This window comes from Silurus meridionalis, chromosome 14, assembly GCF_014805685.1.
Source record: "Silurus meridionalis isolate SWU-2019-XX chromosome 14, ASM1480568v1, whole genome shotgun sequence".
Classification (NCBI taxonomy): Eukaryota; Metazoa; Chordata; class Actinopteri; order Siluriformes; family Siluridae; genus Silurus; species Silurus meridionalis.
The window spans coordinates 9013720-9031395 of NC_060897.1; the positions used below are offsets into that span (position 1 = coordinate 9013720).

At 37.9% G+C, this 17676-nt stretch overlaps 1 protein-coding gene across 1 annotated transcript; it reads right to left on the bottom strand.

Moving 5' to 3' along the window:
- Positions 1 to 1432: 1432 nt before the first annotated feature.
- LOC124397065 (major vault protein) lies at positions 1433 to 16452 on the bottom strand. Its single transcript, XM_046866521.1, has 17 exons — positions 16297 to 16452; positions 13346 to 13509; positions 12213 to 12408; positions 11929 to 12052; positions 11212 to 11343; positions 10664 to 10758; positions 10057 to 10293; positions 9653 to 9778; positions 8748 to 8948; positions 7867 to 8102; positions 7061 to 7258; positions 6286 to 6430; positions 5912 to 6123; positions 5288 to 5404; positions 3493 to 3619; positions 2926 to 3114; positions 1433 to 1916 (listed from the first exon to the last, which is right to left on the bottom strand). Exons 2-17 carry the CDS (start codon positions 13504 to 13506, stop codon positions 1794 to 1796), a joined length of 2619 nt encoding a protein of 872 aa, XP_046722477.1. The 5' UTR covers positions 13507 to 13509; positions 16297 to 16452; the 3' UTR covers positions 1433 to 1793.
- Positions 16453 to 17676: the final 1224 nt, after the last annotated feature.

A 17676-nucleotide genomic window follows, 5' to 3' on the forward strand; every position in this document is an offset into this window, starting at 1 on the left:
TGCTGGGAAGCAAGAAAAAATCCCATTTAACACCTCAATGTTTCGTTACTGAGAGAAAAGCAACACATTTTATTATACTTTCAAGCATTTTATTCCCATATTTATCCCCTTTTATTATATGAAAACGCCTTGTTGCTGGAATTGGACATCTCATTACTATGGAAACGTTTTCAAGCTACACGAAAACATGTTCTTATGACAGGAGAAAATTCGACATTGTCATAGTATCACATGAAATACACCTCCTAGTCAGTTCAGTAGATACATGATACATTGGCCATTTTTATGCATTTTTATGCCAACCATTTAGAATAGAATAGAATAGAATATATTTTATATATATATTCTATTCTATATATATATATATATATATATATATATATATATATATATATGTACACAGTTACTAACATTGGCCTATTTACCTGTGGCTATGCATAATATATTCTGTCTCTAACCTATTAATAGAATATGACCAACTCAGTCCAAGTATTCACATTGAACTACAACAAGATAAAAATTGTGCACTAATGTCTAACTGTAAACCTTTAAAATTGACCAACAAGATGAATAAATGATTGTCCAATAAAGCACCACTGCAGCACTACATGCTGTACATTTATACCAGCATCGCATCACTCACACAATGTCATATACTCAATATTCAATACATTGTCACTGATATCCTGTGAATAGCCCACATACAGTTGCTACTACTTGTAGCACAATCTACACTGATCAGCCATAACATTCATCACATTACAAAGGCACCAGTCAGCATTGCTCTACTGGGAAAACTTGGGTTCTGGCATTCATGTTGATGTACCACTTATAATTGAAGGATAATGTGTCCTGCTTCATTGCAAAAACAGTTCATTTATGGTTTGAGAAACATGATCAAGAATCCAAGGTATTTACCTGGCCTCAAGATCTAAATCCAACTGAGCATCTATTCGATGTGCTGGACAAACAAGTTTGATCAAAGGAGGCCCCAACTCGTAACTTACAGGATATAAAGGATTTGTTGATAATATCTTGGTGCCACGGGATAGTCAGTCTAGAGTGGATATTTAAGGCCATTTGCCACATTACCTTAGTTAGTTGCAAAGTGTTAGTAGTGAAAATGTGATTTTTATGTTTATTTACCATTTGGTTTTAAAGCTATTAACATTGTTAGTACTGGATCAGCTCATTTCTAAGAAGGCCAACATGAAGCGCATAGTTACACCAGCTGCTTCTGCAGTGACAGCATTGCAGAATAGGCCTCATTGTTTAATATTTCAATTATTTTGTACATGCTTTACTCTTTCCAGAGAATGCATTTAATTCATAATAAAATGGCAGTCATCTGTGACAGCTGACCATCACAAACCATAAGCAGTTCAGCTTGCAATGATTAAACAATCACAGGAAAAGACCACAGGAAAAATTGTATTTATATTTTTAAGTTTATTTGATACTTATAAATGCACAGGTGGTATACAAAGATAGATTGTTATATAAGGCCTTGGTGAGGATCTGAATGAAACAGAAATGGCATGTCAAGTCAGGCACATTATAATAACCGAAAATATAGTTGAATAGACTACATTCCAGCCTACTATTGCATAGCATTAATCCTGCTATTCTATTTTCTCTTACAAATGATACTTGTCAGAGGAAAAGAAACAGGAAAAAATATCTAACAGTATCTAACGAACAAACAAATAATGGCTTTGCAGTGCATTCCAAGTTAAACTCTATTCAAGAAATTGGAGTATATTGGTTCTTATTTTCTTTTCAGTTTCAGCATTTTACTTCTCTTCAGGGCTCTTCATTGCCCCCAGCAGGCCATTGGCGGTAGTGAACAGATTGATGGGAGAAGAGCCATCTGTGATCAGGGTTGTTTTAAGACCCAGAGCTTGTAGCAGTTTAACCTGAACACACAGACACATTTTATAAATAATAAAATGCATAAATGTAGAAATGAATATATAAATAAGTGAATAAATAAATACAATCTATAATGTTTTTTCATGAGTACAAAGTTTAAGATATTCTGTGTGTTTTAGTCTAAGCATTACGCTACATTTTACTATAATATAATATAATATAATATAATATAATATAATATAATATAATATAATATAACAGTTAGGGCTGTCAAAATTATTGCGTTTAAGCGTTAACACAAATTAATTTTAACGGCATTCATTTTATTAACACACGATCAACTCAGCACGCATTTCTGTTTGACCATTTTTATTAAAACTATAAATAAATATATAAAAAAGAGGTGAAATTTAAACCTTCAACCTCCATGATGCACACATCTGGCAATTAAAACCCTCTGTGTGAAAACATAGCAAAAGCTCTGTTTTGTGTCCTGATGATTTATGTAATTTAAAAAACCCATAATTACTTAAACATTTACAAGAATCTTTTGTCTTCATGCTCTATGTTGATTATGGTTTTACTAATAATAAACATACATTTACATAAAGCATCCATATTTGTCCACGCCCATGTTCATTATAGTATTAAAAAACTTTAATTTAGGGTACATTTAGAGCAGATAAAAATGTGTGATTAAGTTGCAAATAAAAGTTAACTCATGACAATCATGCGATTAATCGCAATTAAAAATTTGCACAGTATTGACAGTCCTAATAATCATATAAAATAATTTTACTTGTAATTTTTTATTGTCACACTAAAAGAATGCTGAACCAAATACCAAATTGACCGCAAGAGGTTTAAGCACCGATTCATGTCTGATATTATTAGCACATTTCTCCCTGTTGAAAAGCCTTCTTATATATACACACTAGTTCAGCCTGGCCTATGGTGGAAAGTCAATTTCCACCAATTCAATGGTTGGTGCTGAACAGCTTCACTTAACTCAGTAGTTATCTCAGTTTGTGAACGTGAGATAGTCAAGTGTACCTGTAGCTCTGGTCCGGCTCTGGCCATGTCTGTCAGAGTATCGCTGCCTATAGCCTCCACCAGGTGTTTGAAACGGTTGCTTTCAATCTCAGACAGTTTCTGCTGCTTCTCCACCTCCAGGCGATCGATTTCCTTCTTATACTGGAGCTCCTGCTCACGTGCTTTTGCTAAACGCATCAGTTCAGCTTCCTAAATAGGATTAGTGAAAGGAAGGATGAGTGGATTAAAACATTATAAAATTATATATAGACCCACAGGACTGCATGCTTTCTTAATGCACACATATAGTATTGAATTTGAAATGCGAAACATGGTGCAGCGAGACTGCATAACACAAGAGGTAATTAATTAATCATTCTAGCGCCCTATTAAAATAGAGAGAAGTGCAAAGGAGAGAGAGAAAGCTGTCAAAGATATTATTTAACCAAGAAGAAACACTGCCTGCTATCAATAAGCACTATAGACTGTATTCTTTAGAGAGTAAAACTGTGTGAGTGTGCGGGTAAGATACATAATGTAGAATGGCATATACAAAAAGATAAAAAGTGGAAAAACAAAAAGACATACAGCTTCTATTTTCTGGGCCTCAGCTTTAAGTCTGGCCTCTTCCACAGCAGCCTCACCCTGGATACGTGCTGCTTCTGCCCTGGACTGAGCCTCTGCCTTGGCAGCTCCTGTACTCTCTACCGCAGCACTGCACACACACGACCACACAAACACAAACACAAACAAATCAGTCACACTATGTTCAGTATTTCCAGCTATGCATAACACATATGCATAATATATATATAAGCAGATTTTAACACATTTATAAATGCTATTATGTGGATAACTGTCACTTTGGAAGGATGTAAAATCCCGTGTTTGACTTGTTTGCTGCGTGTTTTCATGTTTGTGTTTTGTTCGCCGTTTTTATACAGTACTTTAAACTTTACAGTTTTATATCTTTTTTTCCCCCCTCAAATAATCCTAAACAATTGTTTTTTGTCTTCCTGACTTGTTGTGCCTGTAGCTTGTTAGCCCGACAACCACTAGTGTTAATTACATGGCCTCATACAGTTTATCTTAAATCTATCCGATATTGTAAGCACTATGTTGGTTGTGTGTCTCAACTCCGCATGTTTCTCTGATCCGACATCTCCCCCTCCACCGCCATTGGCCTTTGAGATCTCAACTCGGAACTGCCTCGTCCTTCACCACGAAATGGTACATGATACATTGATCCTGGGAGATTCCATCGTCTGGCATTATTGTGCCACCGGAGCCAAAGGTAAGGTATACACTCACTGTTTTCCTGGTGGTTGTGTTCCCGATGTTGCTGCACAGGTACCCGCGATCCTGAACGAGAACTTTGGAGTTGTTGTCCTCAATGCCGGAACGAACGACACCAGGCTACGGCTAACTGAGATCTTATAAAATTGACTTCAGGATCCTGGTGAAGACGGTACGCAGCACATCACCCACAACAAGGATCATAGTGTCAGGACCGCTTTCCACTTAACAGCGAGGAATTGAGAAGTTCAGTAGACTTTTTGCACTAAATGAATGGCTACAGTCATGGTGTCAAGAACACAAACTACTCTTTGTTGATAATTGGAATCTTTTCTGGAAGCGCCCTAGGTTTTTGCGTCCTGAGCAGCATTCCTATCAGACAACATCTCCAGGATGCTACATACTATCTAGCATCCCAAGGTTGCGCCAGCTCCAGTTGTGTCCCACCTCATGAAGATTATGGACCTTCAAAGAAGTAGATGCCAACCCCGCAATCATCCTGAACCATCTAGAGACGTACCAGCGCCATTTGGATCCCACTTCATGTAGAGTTGAACATTGGACCTCTTTGAATATTTAAAGGCTCTGGCATGGAAAAGCTGGTGTTGGATCTATGCTAATCACAACTGTTGAGCTATTTTATGAGTTGTGCAGTAGCTCCTGGTTCCATAACATCAACTGACTGGATAAGACTGTAGAAAGAACATTACTCATAATCTCGCACACTTTTTGAGTCTGGTTCCTCTTAAGGTTTCTTCCTCATAACATCTAAGGGAGTTTTTCCTTGCCCCAGTCGCCCCAGGCTGCTCATCCGGGATAAACACACATCATTCACAAAAATCTTCAATTCTGTAAAGCTGCTTTGAGGCAATGTCCGTTGTAAAAAAATAAATAAATAAAAAAAGCTCTATAGAAATAAACTTTAACAATGACAAAATTCTAACACTTTTTGCTCAAGCCTCATACCTCTAACCTTGAATCAAGTTAGAAAACCATTTAGCAGACATGTAAATGGAATTAAGTCAACCATATTCTCCACCACTTCAGTCTCAGGCAAAGCTGCACTGCAAGAACAGCGAGATTTTACCTGAGTGCCTCCAGCTCTAGCAGCTCTCTCCTGGCTCTCTCAGCTTCTGCCTGGTCTGTGATCTTCTGCCTCTCCAGTTTGCCCCGTGCCTCCTGCTCCAGACGCTCTGCCTCATGCCTGAGATAGAGTAGTACAGACAGAAAAGTGGATAATAAGTAAAACCAAATTAATTCTTGTATTTTTGAGAAATGAAAAAAAGTTCTACTCATCTAAACACACACAAATGTATTTACTTTATATGGGATGAGAAGAATTTATGTCCTGCATTGTGCTTTAGAATATTCTTTCGGTTAACCTTCACACCCTATGCACTGTTTCATTAATTTATATATTTCACTTGAGAATAACAGAGGATGACTGCCAGAACCACACAGATTGCTTAGTCAGCATATTAATTTTATTAAAAGTATTGGCAGGAGAACAGAACACCTGTGATAAGATGCTTTTAATACAGATTTAGCATACGGTACGAACAAGAGGCCTGGTGTGCAAGCAGATGGACTGCAGTACTGAACTTTTCATCTGATAAAATCATACATGGAACAAAATCATAACTAGAACCAAAGTACAATAGCAAATGTTACTCAGCATTGGAGCAAATGAGAGGAGAGAGATGGTACAGACCGAGCAGTGGCCTCCTGGGAGTTGGTGGTGATCTCAATGGCGAGCTGGACACTCTTCTGCAGGGCATCACGTGTGCGCTGGTCCACTGGCTCCACTGATTGAATGTCTACGCTGCTGATCACCAGTCCATTCTGATTGAAGCGCAGATTTGATCTTACCGACAGCTTCTCGTCGAAGCCGAACACGGCTGAGCAGATGATCCTGTTAGAGTTCTACAGAAATAAAAACACCATATCAGGATAAACAAGAAAAATTAGTGGGCTCAATGAATAGAACCCTTATGCACTCTTATGCGGACTAGAAGCAAATAGGAAAACAGATGATAGAATGTGTCTTGACATTATAAACAGAGATAGTGCAGATCGAAAATTCACCTTGTGGAAGTCATCAAACTGTACTGAAGCGACAGCTCCTCTGATCCTAGATGCAATGGCTTTACAGGCGTCTCCCACAAAGTCGGGCACTGAGAAGAGAGCTGCTGCTTGTGCAGGGTCTGACTGGTTCTTTATCTCAAAGTGCCTGAACATAAGGGAGAAAATATGATGTAATTAATATCCAATATATACAGATCATTAAAAGCAGTCATGCGAGGTAAACTTGACCTTATTTGTCTCCATTCTGTCATATCAGGGATAGACATAGTAGCAAACCTACCAATCTTTTTGATTGGGCTATTTCAAATAATATTTATGTGAATCTAAAGAATACATTTGTGTCGATGGTTGTTTCACTTCTTGTATAGTGCAAATTTGCAGTGTATGAAAATAAAACTGCAGCAAATCGATTCTACAGAAATGTGAAAGATTTATAAAGTGTATTTTCAGACTTCTTGGCAACACATCAACACATTTATTTTTGACTCGCAAGGCTGTTCATATATTACTGCAGTTATTCTGGCTGTCATGTCTTCACTCTCTTATCAGAACCACAAGAACAGAGTCCTGGTGCAGTGTACTGCATTTTACATGATATATTGGCTATACTATACTTTTAATAAAAGTATATTATAAGTATCGTATACTATAGTAGTTTCCTTTTGTGATAATACATATGTTCACACACAATGACATACAATGAATATTCCAGAAAGAGGGTGAGGCAGAAAGACAGAGAGACAAACAGATAGCCAGACAGACATGCACATTTTACCAATTATAGGCGAGCTGGAGCTGCAGACGGGCGTGATCAGCGGTTTCTATGGTGATGATGTCCGTGCAGAAGTCAGGGCCGAGGAGCAGGCAGATGGCTTTAATGACATTTGCTCGCTTCGGTTTCTCTCCAGACAGAGACAGAATCGTGAACTGCTCATCAGGACCCAGCATCACCAAGTCAGGCCCAAACACCACCCTAAAAAACAAGTTTTAAAATAAAAATCTTGCAAGATAAGTGGTAGTGGGTGAAAATCACGTTTTTCTGAATGCTGCGAGTCGAACATGACAGTGACAATGTTTTAACGATTAAGCACATTCATCATTAGTTCACCGTCAGTAGCTCTGCCAAGGGGGAACAGAGCATAAATGGGAAGTTCTGCCAGTTCATTAAAATACCACGTGCACACACACACACACACACACACACACACACACACACACACACACACACACACACAGTATCTCACAAAAGTGAATACTTTAGAGTAGTCAATGTGCAGCTTGTATAGCAGTACATATTTACAAGAAGCAATTTATTTAAATTATCTAATTATCTAATTCAGAGTAAAATGCAGTTATAGTAGATTTCAGAAGAATTCAGTCTTTGTCCTATATAGTCTTTGTTTTACATCTGTAATTAAGATTAATAAAAAATGCTTTCCGAACGACATGCAAGTGCAGATGCATCCTTGTCCTGTCTGGGTCACCATGGCGACTGGAGTATATACATAATGTCAATGTGCACCTCATCCAAATCCCTCAGTAAGTTAATAAGCACAAGATTTTAAGATAAAGGATCATTACCTGGCTTTCTTTTCTCTGTAATCGTACACCTGCGCTGCGGCATTGTGGGGAACGCGATAAGACACCACTCTGGTTTTGTCTCTGGGGACAGCAAGGTCTTCACTGCCACGTTCAGAGCGACTGGCCAGGGGGTCACGCAAACTGTTCAGCAACTTTTCCACGTTAGAAGGAAGTTCCTTTTCCCACAACTCCTCATCATGCGTCAGCATGTAGCTGTGCCCGATCACAGCCCGCACCTGCACAGAGAACCACGGGATACAAAAGAAAATATACTTTACATAGAATTTACATAAATTCTTCCGTTTCCATACATTTCCAACAGAGTTTAGTTTGAAAGGTGCATTCTCTACACTATATGGTATTTCAAAACAGCTGTCATTTTCTATTGACTATTTATATAAACAAGCATACTGCTGTTTAAAAAATCTTTATATGAAATGAATCATCATTTGCCAGTGACACAAACAAATGTTAAATGTGGTATTGTATTCAACAAGGTTAAAAATGTCAGTTGGAAAGTTGTATTCTACTGGATGTACAGTACATACAGGCTGTTTCCAACTCCTAGTACTGGACTTAGACTTTAGGGCTCTACTTTAAAACTGTATTTAAGTGCGTTTAAATCTTAATGTTTCTTCGTTGATTAATGACAGGCTAATAATATCCACTATAGTTAGTGCTCATGTTCTTGAGAAAAGCAGTGTGTATCTGACTATTCTGTAAATATTTTGCAAACAGGATTACTCAAGCCCTCTGTGGGTGTGGACTTCTACAAATGCTTCTATTGCAAGATCATATGACTCCTACACACACTTTTTTTTAAAAAGAGCTCATATCAATCACTGTGCAATTCCCTGTACAAATACTCAAGACATTCTGACCTTGCCGGTTTTGATGTCACGCACGTATATTCCTTCATTCTCATCCAGTGGAATAGCCTGGCGTCGCAGCAGAACCTCGACGGAAACAGGCGGCACGTATTCGATCGGCCCACGCAGCATCCAGCGGTCTCCCGGGCGTCTTTGAACACCTGCTTTTTTGGAGCTGCCCTCTTTCTCCTCTTCCTCTCCATCTTCCTCTTGCTGATGCAAAGACAGGGGGAGAGAGGGGGTGAGAGAGAGAAAAAAGGAAGGGGAGCAAATGCAACGGCCAGAGATGGGAGGGGATGCACATGGCTGCACGTCAACCAGGCACTGGATGTGTGTACACAGTTGTGTGTGCATGGGAATGCATACATGTTTGTGGACCAAAGCAATTTGCAAGACAGAAATGATACATAAAAGAATAATCGCAATGTCAAGCAAATGATAAAAGATTAAGGAGTAAATGATTGGGAAAAAAGGTTTCAATGGTATGATATTTAATAAAAAGGGAAGGGAGAAAAGGATGAGGGTTAATGAATGAATCCCCAGATCCCCATGGGATCAGATACAAAGAAATCTGGTTCATTTCTATTTCAAATCAGTATCAAATACTTAGTTATATATGCTGTCTGTTCTTGTCTCAGCAACAACATAATAAAATAATTTATTCACTACTGGCTTTTCTTAATTTTTTATTTTTAAGTGCCTGGCTTTTTAATGCTGCATGTTTAATGAGGGTGTGTGCTGTGCTCATAGGGTGTTGGCGAAGATAAAGTTAAACATGCAGAAAGAATTCTGGCCAAACGAGTAGTGTGCATTTAAGCACAGACACAATTTTAACGATCGTTTTATCTATGCTGCAGAAAGACTCTCCCTTCTTTCCTAATTTTCCCTTTTTATTTATTCAGCTCTACACGTCTCACCGCCTTTGTATCAGCGAAGGCCTCCACGGCACGCAGCACCAATCCTTCCTCTTCAGACAGCACGTAGACATCCTGTATGCCATTCTCCAAACGCTCACCAGGACGCAGAAAGAATGATCGCTCGCCCTGAAAGGCATGAAGACGTATATTTACATATTTTGCATAATTTACATATGTTAAAATGATCATTGCTTTACAAGGAAAATGAGTTTGCAAAATTAGCATTTTACCAATATTTATTTACACTTTATAATATTAAGTATTACACTTAATTGCGGACATCAGAAGCACATAAAAATCTACAAATGAAATACAAACATTATAACACCAGCCTGTTGTCCTGCATGCCCATCCTAATTTTTAGATCTGCACGTCTGTGTGTTCAGAACACTAAAGCTTATTACCTTCACCACTCTCTTCTGTCCGAGCTGGGGCTTTCCATCTGGCCCAACTGGGTCCAGGATCACACAGTACTCCCTACTGCTCAGCGTGGTCACATCCACCACCCCAACGATCTCCTCAGCCACAGAGGGAATATGTGCTTCTCTGTCTGCCACCGTCACCAGCCACTCTTCCCCTGTCCTTCTGTCTCGGCCTCCTGCATCCCGAAATGGGCGCAGAGCACGCACATGTAGGGCACGCTGCCAGAAAAAGAGCGTTCGCGGATTAAAATTGAATGAGGTGTCAAGTATAAGAAATAAGTAGAAACGTTTATTTTGACCTCACAATTTAATTTAAGATATGCATGTGGTCTATACTATTCACATGGTCTGGCAAAATAATGGCAAAAAAAAAAAAAAAAAAAAAAAAACCTCTTCAGGGGAGTCTTTTAAAAGCCACTGCTGAGATCAATCTGCAGACATGCAGATGCTCAGAGTACAACCACACAACCCTGTGGTCACCACTGCAGCATGCGCAAAACCGATCTGAATTTTAAATAACATGACACAGAGAGTTGAGTATAACAACAGTGTGCTATAATAAACACAATGAAAATAAAAACAATGTTACCTTATCAGTGAGGATAAACGCATTCACAATATCGATGACTTCCTCATGCGCTCCAGGAAGGTATGCTCCAACTTTACTGATCTGCCACTCCTCACCTAAGACACACATGTACAATTTTATGCTAATCTAATCAGACAGCTGCATTCTTTACTTAAAAAAATTTATATTACAATGTTCTTGACTGTAGTCAGATTGATTTAGGATTTCTTATTAAAAGATTACAGCAAACCAAAATGAAGGTCTTTACAACTAAATTTTTCTTATATTAAGCTTGTCGTTTTCCTATTCTTCCAGCAAATCATTTTGCCTTTTTTTTTTTTTAAAAAAAGCAAACAGAAAATGATTTCAAGTGTGAAATGAGTAAAATGACTTCAAATAGGTTTAATAATCTTGTATTTGGTTTACTGTAATCATGTGTCTGTGCTTCATGCCTGTGAACTTGTGCTTGTTTGGAAATCTATGTGGCACAATAACGAGTAACAGAAATGCAATCTTTCACATGCTTATGTATACACTATTTTTTGTGTCTGTTTTTAACACACACTTACCAGTCACTCTGCGAATTCCGCTGCGGTCCACACCCTCTTTGCGAGCTCGAAGACGAATAGCTTGGTTCTCTCGAATCACTGTGGCTTTGATGGTTTCCAGCACGGCCACCTCCTTCCTGGGGATGTATGTACCTAAAAGATGGTGATGGAGGCCAGAGAACATGACAAACTGCACAAGCGGAGGTGGCAAAAGTACATATATATCTTTTACTCAAATAGAAGTACAGATACTTATGTTTTAAAAGACTCTGGTAAAAGTTGAAGAGCTGACTATATTTTGTACTCAGATTAAAGTAAAGAAGTTTGGGCTCTGACATGTGCTTAAGTAAACATTAGCCATTATTACTACCTGTTTAAGTGTCATGCTGGTAACTGGACCTCACATCGTGTTAATATATTGATATAAAATAATTAAAAGATTATTATCTAATAAATGTATCCAGGCTGAACAACCACCATATAGAACACAAGCAAAGAAAAGATGATGATCAGGTGATCAAGAATGTCTCTGTTCTTAGTCAAGTTTACATCACTGAATCCCCCTGTCTTGCTTTCTGCCTTGCTTGTTGTTAGCTTTGTAAACTAGCCTGCGTATGTGGTGTGTGTTAGCCAGGAAATGATAGAAATTACAGTTGAAAATAGATTGGAAAAGCTGCACAATGACAAGAAATAGGTTGATGGGCAAATGATTAAAAAAAAGGAAAAAAAAAAACCCACCTGGTCCTTCAAACAGCCATTCATCTCCAGCCACTCTCTTCTCTCCACTCTCCTCCTCAAAGTCAAGAAGAGACTGGAGCCTCAGGGCCGTATCAGGATACACGATTTGCAGTGGAGTCACTGCCTGATAAACAGAATTAAGAATGAGAATGAATATATGAGCTCCAATTCTGCTTTAAATCATTTAGGTAGAACAATAAAAAAACGGCTGAGCCACCTGATAAAAAAGCCACTTCACATATAAACTCTTTCATAAAGTAATGTAAGAGGAGGAAATAGCCCACCTTCTGGATCTCTTCTCCTGGATAAAGGGGGAATGGATCCTGGGTCAGACGGATCTCCAGGTCTGCATGGCGAAGTTTAGCCTGTCCTGTGGTGTCAAACAGAACTTGTCCCTCATCATCACGAGCAACTGGGTTCACAATCACACAGTAATGGCGAGGGGGCACCATGGTCATACGAGTTGGGGAGAAGAGAACCCTAAGAGGAAATAAAATGCAAGAAGAGATAATCAGCACATTAGGAAATAAAAGGCCATGAGACTATTCTATATGAGCAATTCTCTCGTCAATATACACATGGCCTAATAAAATTAACAAAAATCTATCAAGGTTTTAAGAGGAAAGCCTTTAGCGTATGAATCTGTCCAACTACCTGGTCTTAAAAAATAAAATGAATAGCATTTAAACCAAGCTAAAAGTAATCCAGATACGGTAAAAGGAAACTAGGGAACACAGGGAACTGGGAGTTTCTATTGATGCACTTTTACCACCATTGATTTTAATAAAAAAAATTCTAGAAGTGAAATTATTTACATAGATCCAGATGAGGATGTGTTTCTTCTTGATTTTGGTTCCCCTCAAGGCTTTGTTTAAATTAATTTTTTGATAAATGCAAAATTGCATCCACATGGATCCACATGGATCTGTGATGCCACAATCCCACCCACTGCATCAATGGAAATCTAAACCCAACTAACAATCACCACACGTTTATTTACACAAAGATTTTTTTTCATGAAAGTCAAATTTGAAGAACAAAAATTCGGGTAAAGAAATGAGAACACTTCTTTACAAGAAATATCTTTTACATACAGTTTTACACTTATGACTTCTTGATTAGTTACATTTACATTTATGGAATTTGGCAGATGCAGCGGACAAAGTGCTTCATCAGCGTGGCTGACAGGAGTGAGAGAGTGGCCGAACACATGGCTGAATTTTTTAAATTTTTATTATTATTACTCTTTGGAAACATCTGAAAGGATAAGAACATGTACATTTGGGACATCTTTGTTTATAAACCTGTAATAATAATAGATCTAGGTAAGGCTCTGTATTTCTACCATGTGTGCCTCAACAATTCTCGTGCGCTTTTTTAAAACAAAAACATTTTTACACAGCAGGTGTGTGTTTACCTCTCATTGTCCTGGCGGATGTAGGTGAGGGGTCCGACCTCAACTCGAGCAATGTTGGTGTTCTGATCCAAGACATGGATGTAGTGGTGTGGAGGAATCCTGATGATTGAAGCATCAGTTAGATCGTTGTGCTCTATGTGACCTGCAGTTCTCTTAGACATGATCTAAGAGTAATAGGGACAGAAGGGTTGTTATTGATTGTGTAGTCAATTATGTGTCAGCAATCAATCAATGATAAAACGCTCAGCGAAAAAAATAATAGCAGGTAACTAGTTAAGTGCTGACCATTAGACTTTGGTTGTATGCTGATTATAAGCCAGTATATGCTTTAGTATATATAAAATGCAAACAATGGCCATGGGTTAATTACATCAGCTAAAACTACACTAAATGTCCACAATGATACATTAACACATGATGAGCTCATTGTGCACTCACAAAATGATTCAATGGTTCAGGAAATATAACAAAATCAGTGGTTTTATACAGAAATCTAATTATTAGAGTGAAATGCTTGAAGATCTATACTTATTATACGTAGGTACTATTCAGATATACACATCATTACCACAAGCTCCTAGATAATAAAAAAAAAGGCTTTGTACACAAATATTTTACACTGATGTGACATCTGTTACAGGCCTAGTAATTTAAACAAGGCTTGTGTTAATGATCAAAACCATCCTATCACCTGGACTACACATAATATCTATATTACTGGACACACCATAGTTGTTATCTCCTCTCAGTCATGTATAAGATATGGTTGCTATGGATCAGAAGATAATTCTACCATAAAAAGGCAGTGAATGAGTGGGCATCACTGATGCAATCATACAGTCATTGAAGTGTACAGTGAACTTTAAGCCTTAAACTTGATTGCTGCTTAGCAAATCACATATGTGAGCTATTCTACAAAAACATGGACACACCCACACCTGCCTTTCGCAACCCGAAGAATACAGGAGGTAAACGGCAGCATTTTTGGCGGATTATCCTTACTCAAATGGCCCAGTGCAAACAAAGGTGGATAAAGGGCAATGCATGGTGTTTATTTGACCACCTGACATGTATAAATCATGCAAAGAAAAGAAGGTATGGGGCAATGTATGACATACAGTATAGGAGACAGGTAGTAATCTCCATGTTTGTGTTACAGTATAATAAATCTAAAACAGGCCATTGCATAATCTGTTACCTAACAATGACATTTTGAAATGGAATGCTCCAGTATACTTTTTAGAAAACACCAAATCAGTTTGTATTTATATAATTATTAAACAATCATTCAGTAGTTTATATTTCTATTCATTTAACTAATAAAAAGTAACTTTTATATCTTTTACTTACATAATATATAGTAACAGATTATAGCAAAAAAATAAAAAATTAAATAAAAAGCATTTGGAACTCATATGTCCTGAAAGTCTGATCATTTTGATCCTTATTAAAATTGTGTCCTTAAATTGTAAAAACTGCAGTGTCTCGGTCAACAGAAGAGGCAATTTTTTGCTCTGTCTATCTTCTGTCCTTAGTTTTAACACATATATAGTTGACTTCCTGTACCAGCTTGACAATGATCCTGAAATATTATTTGGCCTTTTAAATATTTAGAATGTATTCAGGTAAAAGGCCAAAAAAACAGGTTGTCATTGTGTACTGGGAAAAAAATACAGCAGAAAGATCATTCAAAGGAATGCAATAACAGCAGATGTGGTAACCTGAGTGGGAGAGATGACTTTGTATGTATGTATGTATGTATATATATATATATATATATACACACACACACACACACACACACACACACACACACACACACACACACACACACACATTAAAATTAATGCCAGTATTGAGGAATGAGCAGGAGAGGATAAAGGGTCTTGTTTAAGGGCCTAGCAGTGGCACTTTTGTGGTAGTGAGACTTGAAATTGTGACCTACTTGTGGTCCAGATTTTTTTCTGTACTTTCCAACAAAGATCTGTTCTAATGATTGCCAGATTTCTTTGTCGTTATAATAAAATGTCACCCAACACAAATATGTGTATTACAGTCTGGACAATCTCATGCCACAGATCCATGTAGAGATTCAGAGGCAAGATCAAACAAACAGGTTGACACTTCCGTATTTGTAAGATGAAAGTAAGAGTGGAAGGTGTGTCGCAGTACAGAGATCCTAATACAGATCAATGGGACACAACATTTTAGGTTTAATGACTATGATCTGGATCAGGGGTCACCAACGTGGTTGTTGTATTTCTAAAGATAGCTGTTTCCTACCTTGTTAAATCATTGTTGATAAATTATTGTGAGAAATCATTAACATGATCAGTGTCTTCACATAGATCAGGGGTGTCAGGTTTTTTTTTTGCAGCATGTTCATATTTCTAACTTGTATAATTTTGACAGGATATATTTTTTATGGAGAGCAAAATATTTTAAGTTATTTAAAGTTTAAGTTGATTTATTCTGGAATAGTATTCCTGTCTGTTTTTATTCATATTCAAAAAACATTGTTTTAGTGTGTTCAATAAATATTTATCCCAAAGTGTGCTTTGAGTTTTGGCCCCCTGTGCAATTGAGTTTGACATAGATAAATATTATTAATTATTAATAATAACATATAATTAAAGGTAAATTGAGCAAATGTGTTATTTTAGAAGTGTGTATCAAACTGGTAGCCCTTCACATTAGTCGGTACTCAAGAAGTAGCTCTCAGTGTCAAAAAGGTTGGTGACCCCTGATCTGGATGAAGCTTGTATAATCAACTTAAAAAGTCTTCACTATTCAAGCTTCTGCAAGTCATTCTGATGTTCTTCCGTGTTTGGTGGCCTTTTCCAACTGCTGTCAAAACGCAGACTTCAATAATCCGACACAGATCATCGGGTGCTGGGTGAATACAGGTTTGTGCATTATACGGAAAATACAAATGAAAGATCAACACTTACTGCTTCGGAGAGTTTGCTGTGAGATTCGGTGTGAATTAGGAAGAAGCGCCTGTGCCAAGATCACAAAACAAACCTGGATCCCAGTCTCTTTAACGCCTCAACGTTGTGGGCGTGTCATGTCCGGGAGGTGGGCGTGTCGATGCGCAAGGTAGGCGTGGCTTCCATCCCCTACTTCCTATGTCTTCATTACGTTGCTGCGTTCGTGGCTGTTTGTTTTGGATCAAATCAGAGCCCGGCAGTGGTGGGAGGTGGGTGGGCTTGTGGGCGGGGAAATCCCGGCAATGACGTGACTTCTAGTTGAATGAGTAACAATAGCCGGAAATCGGTTAACAGCCCGTCAAAATAAAAGCCCAGCAGCAACGCGACACTCGATTTATTAAATCAAGTATTTTTAAAATACAGACAAATCTAATCAAATGCTCTCTACAATTTGAAATGTCCCACTCCTGACATCAATGATACTGTCACTTGACAAGCACCTTACTTCAATAAACATCATGGAGCATCAGTGAGTGAGTTCTGCAGGTGCAAAATCAGTCTTACCGATATTACAGCATGGCAATTACCAAGACCAACTTTTTTATATATATATATATATATATATATATATATATATATATATATATATATATATATATATATATATATTGCTTTCAGTTGGCTATTTAGTCTTGAATAGGTTCAAAATAAATAAATAAGAATAATAAAAGGCCAAGGGGTGAAATCTACAAAACCAAGTCAAAGATATAAAGCAAAAAAACTTCCCAAAATGAAATAAAAAATACTCATAGTCTCCTTTTAAAGAAGGGCCAAGCAAAGCAAAAAAAAAAAACAGCCTCAAACACAAGAACGTACACAGGGCAACTAAAAAGAGGGCTGGAGACACAGGTAAACAAACCACAAAAAAGACAAACTACATAACTTTAACAACCAAGAAAGGAACTGTGACAGAAAGGGAACTCCAACTGGAACAGGTGGAAACAATGGTTAACTAATGTGGGACACAGGGACACAATGGCACCATCTGGTGGGAAAACGAAAGAACGACAGGGACAGAAACAAAACGGGCAGGATCCTGACTGGACCCTCAAAAATCTGTTCTTTTTTGGTTGCTCAGACCTGCTTTATCTTGTTGACTAGTGAAAAATAGTGTTTTACAGAGACATCCCGGTAAGAACCCAACCACATTGGGCATATACTTACACAACAGCAATGTTAATCATAATGCTGAGGTCATACTCTATTCTATAACTTGGTGTTAATATTTTGCATTTTTTGACTACGGACATCATCTCAAAGCAGCTTTACAGAATTTAACAGTTAAGGTAAACAATGTGTATTTATACCTGATGAGCAGCCGTGGCGACTGTGGCCAGGAAA

Excerpts from the sequence above, each read along its gene's own strand:
- LOC124397065 (XM_046866521.1), bottom strand. The coding sequence starts at position 13,506 with ATGTCTAAGAGAACTGCAGGTCACATAGAGCACAACGATCTAACTGAT. Across the intron at positions 11,344-11,928 it reads ATGGCTGTTTGAAGGACCAG|GTACATACATCCCCAGGAAG; the intron begins GTGGGTTTTTTT and ends ACCATCTTTTAG. Across the intron at positions 9,779-10,056 it reads GACAGAAGAGAGTGGTGAAG|GGCGAGCGATCATTCTTTCT; the intron begins GTAATAAGCTTT and ends CATGCCTTTCAG.